Source organism: Terrapene carolina, unplaced genomic scaffold (assembly GCF_002925995.2).
Source record: "Terrapene carolina triunguis isolate 2854851 unplaced genomic scaffold, T_m_triunguis-2.0 Scaffold246, whole genome shotgun sequence".
Taxonomy (NCBI): Eukaryota; Metazoa; Chordata; order Testudines; family Emydidae; genus Terrapene; species Terrapene triunguis.
The window spans coordinates 496,775-505,475 of NW_020664597.1; the positions used below are offsets into that span (position 1 = coordinate 496,775).

The 8,701-nt window shown below is 42.3% G+C and overlaps 1 protein-coding gene and 1 pseudogene across 1 annotated transcript; both read right to left on the bottom strand.

Moving 5' to 3' along the window:
* Positions 1-2,261: 2,261 nt before the first annotated feature.
* LOC112116790 (GTPase IMAP family member 4-like) lies at positions 2,262-5,251 on the bottom strand. The gene is given in 3 exon segments (XM_029912788.1): positions 2,262-2,375; positions 2,377-2,960; positions 5,179-5,251. Coding segments are annotated over 3 exon segments (771 nt in total).
* Positions 5,252-5,423: 172 nt separating this feature from the next.
* On the bottom strand, positions 5,424-8,025 carry LOC112116776 (annotated as a pseudogene).
* Positions 8,026-8,701: the final 676 nt, after the last annotated feature.

Here is an 8,701-nt window from a genome sequence, read left to right on the forward strand (position 1 = left end):
GTTCTCACACTTTTTTTTCACGGACTACTTGAAAATTGTTGAGGGGCTCAGGGGATCACTCAATGATCCTTCCAAATGATGTTTGTACCATTAGCTAACTATTGTAAAGTGCTTTGGATAAAAGCCCTATATGTAAAAAAACCCTTAATAATTAAAGATCCCTCTCGCATGCATACTATCTGCACACATAGCTCAGCTTTAACATGCTAAACAAATCTAGGAGTCAGCTAGAAATGGTCATGCTTTCATTGCAAATATGAATACAATATGTTCTTGCTCTGCTTTGTAGAGCCCCTCACAGATACAAAATGTATATCTGTGGATGCGATAATCAGATATTAGCAGAGCTTCAGGGCTCTACTGGGAACCACAGTGGGGAAAGCAGCAGAACGTCAGTCCACTACCCCCAGGAACCAGCGCCCCGTGCTGGCAGCTCCTCCGGCGTGGCTGTACCGCCCCCAGCCCCACTCACTGGGGCTGGAACCAGGCTCACTGACAGCTGTCCCTATTCACACTAGTGTGTGCAAGTGGCTTGCACACCTCTGGACAGGAGACACAGACTGCTGAATGGAAGGGATTACTGCCCAGGCTAGGGGGTGGCACAGCCACGCTGGAGGAGCTGCTGGTGCAGGGCGCTGGCTTCTGGGAGCAGCAGCCCGACATGCTGCTGCTTTCGCTGCTGCAATTCACTGTAGAGTCCTGCAGCTCCACTGATCTATGATTTCGATTCGGGGATATCCACATCCATGGATATCCGTTTTGTATCCACGCAGGGCTCTACTGCTCTAGACTCTCCCCTATTTGTCCACATCTTTCCTGAATTGTGGTGCCCGGAATTGGACACAGGACTCCAGCTGGGGCTTCAGCATTGCCGAGGAGAGCAGGACAGTTACTTCCTGTGTCTTACATACGACACTCCTGTTAATGCACCCCAGAATCGCATGAGCCTTTCTGGCAGCTGTGTTCCATTGCTGACTTGTGTTCAGTTTGTGATCCACTATAATCGCCCAGATCCTTTTCAGCACTACTACCACCTAGACAGTTATTCCCCATTTGGGAGTTGTGCATTTGATTTTTCCTTCCTAAGTGAAGTACTTTGCACTTGTCTTCATTTTTATTGAATTTCATCGTGTTGAATTCGGACCAATTCTCCAATTTATCAAGGTCATTTAAACCTGTCCTCTAAAGTGCTTGCAACCTTTCCCAGCTCGGTGTCATCTGCAAATGTTATAAGCATACTCTCTAATCCAGTATCATTATTTGTCACTCCACCACCTTTTGTGTCATCTGCTCATTTTACCAGCAATATTTCTAAATTGATTAAAAAGATCCTGTATAGCACTGGGCCAAGAACAGGTCCCTGTAGAATTCCACTAGAAATACGACCAAGGATGATGATTCCTTATGGAGAGTTAAGTCTTGTGATCCATTAACCAGTTTTTAATTCAGTTAATATTGGCAGCAATGATTTTGCATAGAATTAATGGTTTTTTCAGCAGAGTTTCATGAAAGACTATGTCAAATCAATTGACTCACCGTCATTATTAGCCAATCAGTGCAGGGATTTGTTTAATACTGTTAATGAGAAATAACCATAGAATGGTTATGGAAATAACTTACCCTACTCTGTGATTGGTTATGGGTATTTCATAATTAGGAAAAAATGTCGGTACACTTCAGTGACAGGACAGCATCCCTGTTCTCTGACTGACTGAGCTATTTCCATTTCAGCATAATAAGAAATACATATTTATGGATGATTTTATTCATGTTTATTCAGTTGTCCCATGCTACTCTGACTGTGAAGTTAACAGAAGAACTAGACATGACATTTCAAAGACTGTAGAGTCACAACGGGGTGAAACTTCATCAATAACAAATCAGATTAAACCACAGGGGGAAATGCAAAGAAACATAATTCATTCACCACAAGGATGGAAAATAATTGCTAAATGTATCCCAGTTTGGGAAATATGAATATACCCAAAGACCCATTTCCCAAATCATACTCACTATGCTAAAACCATTCTCAGCTTCTTCTCTGATTTGTTTTTGTTTTTTCTCATAACTTTTCTGTATTCCTTCCAACTCTTTCAGCAGCTTTTGCTCTATGGTTTCCATTTCTTTTTGTTCCATGTGCTTCAGCTGCAGGAAAGCATCTTCTTTAACCTTCTCCTGTTTCTCAAGTTTTTCCTTTAATTCCTCTTCTCTCAGGTTTGACTCTTCCTTTATCGTCTTACAGTTCTCTGTAAAACACTGTATTATTTCTTCTCTCTTTCTTTCCATCTCTTCTCTGTACATTTTCTGTAACTCATCCATTTTGAATTGGAGCATCTTCTCAACATATTGGTAAGACTCATTTGTATATCGGCCTCTATTCTCCTGTACCATTCTCTCCATCAGTCCCATCAGCTCTTCAACCTGGGCATCCTGTTCTGCTCCTGTTGCTTTGTTGTTGAAAGCGCAGTATCGGTTCCCACACTCATCAATCAGCCTTTGAAGATCTCGATTATCTGAATGTGTTACATAGTCACTCAATGAGCCATCCCCTAAATCTTCCTTTCGGGTGAATAAGGTAATGACATATTTCATTACCTTATCTCCAAAAATCTCTTGCACTCGCCGCACAGCGTCCTTGTCTTCCTCAGTGTAACGGCCCAGCTGGGTCACCAGCACCAGGGTGTGGGGGCCTGGAGAGGAGAGCACAACACAGCGACAGATCTCCTGGGAGGTTTCTTTGTCAGGTACCTTTGTGTCCAAAATGGCAGAAGTATCGATAACCACCACCTCCCTCCCATTCCAGCTCCTGCTCCCTTTAACACATTTCTCAGTTACTGGCCTCACACTGAGTTTGGAGTCAAATACTTTCTGGCCCAGGATGGTGTTCCCTGTTGCACTTTTCCCAGCTCCAGTTTTACCAAGAAGGATGATTTTCAGTTCGTGGTCACCATTGTCTGGGGCTGTTGGAACAAATAGGAGAGAATTGACACATCACTGCAACATTCACAGAGCAGAGATTATTTAGGAGTTCTCTTTCTGGAATAAAAAATGTTTTAACCCTTAAAGAGCTGTTTAAAAAGCACCACTATTACTGACATGTCATAACATAATAGTTGAAATATTCTATCATATTTATTTTAAATCAGTAAGATCAGCTGCTGCATATTACTAATTGAACAATCTTATCTTCTTTCTGGATCAAAGTGTCTCCTGGTTATGTTACAGTGGAACAGTTTGGCTTCGTGTGCATGACTATTTCTGACGTCATGAAATAAGGTAAAAACAATAAAGATATAAAAATGAAAACACTCCACAAACTAAGAGAAAATTCAGAGTGAAAACAAGTTTTGCAACATCCTGCAACATGGAAATTCAGAGTTTTGAGTAGCTCTAGCAGAGAGCTTATGGAAAGTCAAGGCAGGCCCAAAATCCAGCTCTCGAACTAGTTTAGCGAACCCCAGTTTTATCCTGTGCACCAATTTCCTTTTCAAACAGATTACAGCAGATTGGGACATTCTACCCCAACCACTATAATCTCCACTCCTCCCCCATGGCCACAGGTAGAATCCAGGATTCCTTATAACCAATAGTCTGTTGCTGACGAGTAAATAGTTGTGTAACACACTCGGAAAGTGTATCAAGTCCTCACTCCTGTAATGTGGTGTCCAATAGAAATTCGATGCTAGCCACACTTGTGGTTTTGAATTTTTCTTATTAGCCACATTATAAAAAAGCCACATGCATTAGCCACAATTCAATAGCCTATAAGCTACATGTGGCTAGTGGCGAACGTATTGGACACTGCTGGTCTAAAATATAAATTAGATCAAAGGGGGGAGGGATAGCTCAGTGGTTTGAGCATTGGCCTGCTAAACCCAGGATTGTGAGTTCCATCCTTGAGGGGGCCATTTAGGGATCTGGGTCAAAAATCTGTCTGGGGATTGGTCCTGCTTCGAGCAGTGGGTTGGACTCTATGATCTTCTGAGGTCCCTTCCATCCCTGATATTCTATGATTCAAATCTATTGCTGATCTTTGGGGGGTTGGTATGGTTTTACATATACCTCTAGAAATAAAGAATGTCAGCCATACCTACAGGATGGGGGACACTAACCTGGGAAGCAGAGAATTTGAAAAATATTTGGGGGTCGTGGTGAATAATCAGCTGAACATGAGCTCCCAGTGTGACACTGTGGCCAAAAGAGCTAATGTGATCCTGGGATGAATTTGGCACTGTTGAGACCGCAGCTGGAATATGATGTGCAGTTCTGGTGCCCGCAATTCAAGAAGGCTGTTGAAAAATTGGAGAGGGGTCAGAGAAGAGCCAGGAGATTGATTAAGGGATTAGAAAACCTGCTTTACTGTGATTGAGCTCTTTGAGTCTATCTATTTAGTTTAACAAAGAGCAGGTTAAGGAGTGACTTGATTACAGTCTATAAGTATCTACATGGGTAAGAAATATTGAATAATAAGCTCTTCAGTCTAGCAGAGAAAGGTCTAATATGCTCCAATGGCTGGAAGTTGAAGCTAGACAAATTCAGACTGGAAATAAGATATACATGTTTAACAGTGAGAATAATTAACCACTGGAACCATTTACCAAGGATTGTGGGGAATTCGCCATCATCGACAATTTTTAAATCAAGGTTGGATTCTTTTCTCTAGGAATTATTTGGGAGCAGTTCTCTGGCCTGTGTTATACGCAAGGTCAGACTAGATTTAATTCTGTTTGAACCAGAACACATTCTGTTAGACCTTTCTCTGCCACATTACAGGAGAATCCACCACAACCTTTGGTAGGTTTTCAAGTGGTTAATTATGCCCACTGTTAAAAATGTACACCTTATTTCCAGGCTGAATTCGTCTAGCTTCAACTTCCAGACATTGGATCATGTTATGCCCTTCTCTGCTTGATTGAAGGGCCCATTATAAATATTTGTTACTCATGTACATACTCAGAGACTGTGATACAGTCACCCCTTAACCTTCTCTTGTTAAGGTAAATAGTTGAGCACCTAACGTTTATCTCTAAGGCATGTTTTCCAATCTATTAATTATTCTGAACCTCTACAATTTATCAACACCCTTCTTGAATTGTGGCTACCAGAACTGGATACATTATTCCAGCAACAGTCATACCAGTGCCAAACACTGAGGTCCTATAAGCTCCCTATGATTACTTGAGATTCCTCTGTTTATATATTCACGGATTGCAGTAGCCTTTTTGGCCACAGCATCACACTGGGAACCCATGTTCAGCTGATTTAATATAATATTACCAGTACCACTCAGTGACTAATGTAAAGCAGAGTGTGTATGTAAAGAAGCAATGCATGTTTTAGAGCTAAAGTTCTTTTGCCAAGAAGGTGGGTGGTCCTGAAAAAAGCCTTTGGGTTACAGACGTTAACATGCTTTCAACAGACCTTTACTTAGAGCTGGTGCACTTGGTAACAGCCTTTGTACCCCTAGACAAAGTCGTGTCCGGCCAACTCCCCTTGAAGCAGCAGGCACACGCTGCTTTGGATCTTCCGGGAAGTAATGGTTGAGCACTTTTTGTAATGCACCAAGTGAGATGTTTCTCCAGCAATGTGTTCGAAGATGTAGTTTACAAAGGAATTCATAATACCCATGGCCTTAGAAGAGATGCCAGTGTCCAGGTGAACTTACTTCAACTTAGTTAGAACATAAGAACATAAGAAAGGCCGTACCGGGTCAGACCAAAGGTCCATCTAGCCCAGTATCCTGTCTACCGACAGTGGCCAATGCCAGGTGCCCCAGAGGGAGTGAACCTAACAGGCAATGATCAAGTGATCTCTCTCCTGCCGTCCATCTCCACCCTCTGACAGACAGAGGCTAGGGACACCATTCCTTACCTGTCCTGGCTAATAGCCATTAATGGACTTAACCACCATGAATTTATCCAGTTCTCTTTTAAACTCTGTTATAGTCCTAGCCTTCACAACCTCCTCAGGTAAGGAGTTCCACAAGTTGACTGTGCGCTGCGTGAAGAAGAACTTCCTTTTATTTGTTTTAAACCTGCTGCCTATTAATTTCATTTGATGACCCCTAGTTCTTGTATTATGGGAATAAGTAAATAACTTTTCCTTATCCACTTTCTCCACATCACTCATGATTTTATCGACCTCGATCATATCCCCCCTTAGTCTCCTCTTTTCCAAGATGAAGAGTCCTAGCCTCTTTAATCTCTCCTCATATGGGACCCGTTCCAAACCCTTAATCATTTTAGTTGCCCTTTTCTGAACCTTTTCTAGTGCCAGTATATCTTTTTTGAGATGAGGAGACCACATCTGTACGCAGTATTTGAGATGAGGGCGTACCATCGATTTATATAAGGGCAATAATATATTCTCAATCTTATTCTCTATCCCCTTTTTAATGATTCCTAACATCCTGTTTGCTTTTTTGACCGCCTCTGCACACTGCGTGGACATTTTCAGAGAACTATCCACAATGACTCCAAGATCTTTTTCCTGACTTGTTGTAGCTAAATTAGCCCCCATCATATTGTATGTATAGTTGGGGTTATTTTTTCCAATGTGCATTACTTTACATTTATCCACATTAAATTTCATTTGCCATTTTGTTGCCCAATCACTTAGTTTTGTGAGATCTTTTTGAAGTTCTTCACAGTCTGCTTTGGACTTAACTATCTTTAGCAGTTTAGTATCATCTGCAAACTTTGCCACCTCACTGTTTACCCCTTTCTCCAGATCATTTATGAATAAGTTGAATAGGATCGGTCCGAGGACTGACCCTTGGGGAACACCACTAGTTACCCCTCTCCATTCTGAGAATTTACCATTTATTCCTACCCTTTGTTCCCTGTCTTTTAACCAGTTCTCAATCCATGAAAGGACCTTCCCTTTTATCCCATGGCAGCTTAATTTACATAAGAGCCTTTGGTGAGGGACCTTGTCAAAGCTTTCTGGAAATCTAAGTACACTATGTCCACTGGATCCCCCTTGTCCACATGTTTGTTGACCCCTTCAAAGAATTCTAATAGATTAGTAAGACACGATTTCCCTTTACAGAAACCATGTTGACTATTGCTCAACAGTTTATGTTTTTCTATGTGTCGGACAATTTTATTCTTAACTATTGTTTCGACTAATTTGCCTGGTACAGACGTTAGACTTACCGGTCTGTAATTGCCGGGATCACCTCTAGAGCCTTTTTTAAATATTGGCGTTACTTTAGCTAACTTCCAGTCATTGGGTACAGAAGCCGATTTAAAGGACAGGTTACAAACCTTAAACAGTTCCGCAACTTCACATTTGAGTTCTTTCAGAACTCTTGGGTGAATGCCATCTGGTCCCGGTGACTTGTTAATGTTAAGTTTATCAATTAATTCCAAAACCTCCTCTCGTGACACTTCAATCCGTGACAGTTCCTCAGATTTGTCACCTACAAAAGCCAGGTCAGGTTTGGGAATCTCCCTAACATCCTCAGCCGTGAAGACTGAAGCAAAGAATCCATTTAGTTTCTCCGCAATGACTTTATCGTCTTTAAGCGCTCCTTTTGTATCTCGATCATCAAGGGGCCCCACTGGTTGTTTAGCAGGCTTCCTGCTTCTGGTGTACTTAAAAAACATTTTGTTATTACCTTTGGAGTTTTTGGCTAGCCGTTCTTCAAACTCCTCTTTGGCTTTTCTTATTACATTCTTGCACTTAATTTGGCAGCGTTTATGCTCCTTTCTATTTGTCTCACTAGGATTTGACTTCCACTTTTTAAAGGAAGTCTTTTTATCTCTCACTGCTTCTTTTACATGGTTGTTAAGCCACGGTGGCTCTTTTTTAGTTCTTTTACTGTTTTGGAGAAGTTCTATGGCCTGTTATAGAGGATATCAGACTAGATGATCAAAATGGTTCTTCTGGCTTTCAAAACTATGACTCTATGAACACTTCATGCGCATAGATACATTTCTTGTCCCCCTTCTTCTGAGTCTTAGTTATGGCTTTCTTTACAGCCCTTTTTCAGAGCAGGGAGTATTTTGCTGGCTCAGGCATTTTGACAGTTCCGTCTGCTCTCCAGATCAATAACAACTTAGTTAAAATGACTGCTCCTCTCTTTATTTATAGTTTTCTTATGCAAATGAGCTGCATATATTTTAAAGTTGTCTATTGGAACTTAGATGATGTATATGGGAAAATGTTATGTTTTGCAAGGGGGAGGGGTAGCTCAGTGGTTTGAGCATTGGCCTGCTAAGCCCAGGGTTGTAAACTCAATCCTTGAGAACTGGCCTGATACAAGGTTAGCATGTTGTGGGTGGATCCCTGCTGACCCAGTGGAAGATCACTTCTGCTACTGTTAGGGCCCTGGGCTGGGATGTGATGGAATGGGGAGGGCCCACATCCTCTCTGCCACCCCACCCCGGAGGTGGCAGTACTCCCCCTCTTTAGGCCAAGAAGCCTGCACTCCTTGGACACTCCTGCCTGAGCGCCACAGACTGTGCTTGGTGCTCACTCCTGCCTTACTGCAGGCCACAGCCCTGACTGTTTGCTGTCCCACGCTGCTTAAAGGCTGGGCAAATGAACTGCTACAGCTCTTCCTGGTTGCCAGACTGTTCATGGCCCTGCCCTGCTTGAAGGCCGAAGCCCGTTGCGAGGTGCTAATTCCCCCTTTTCCCTTTGTTTGGAGAATACTCTAACAAGTCAAACTGAGAGCAGGTGTGACCTCCCCCAA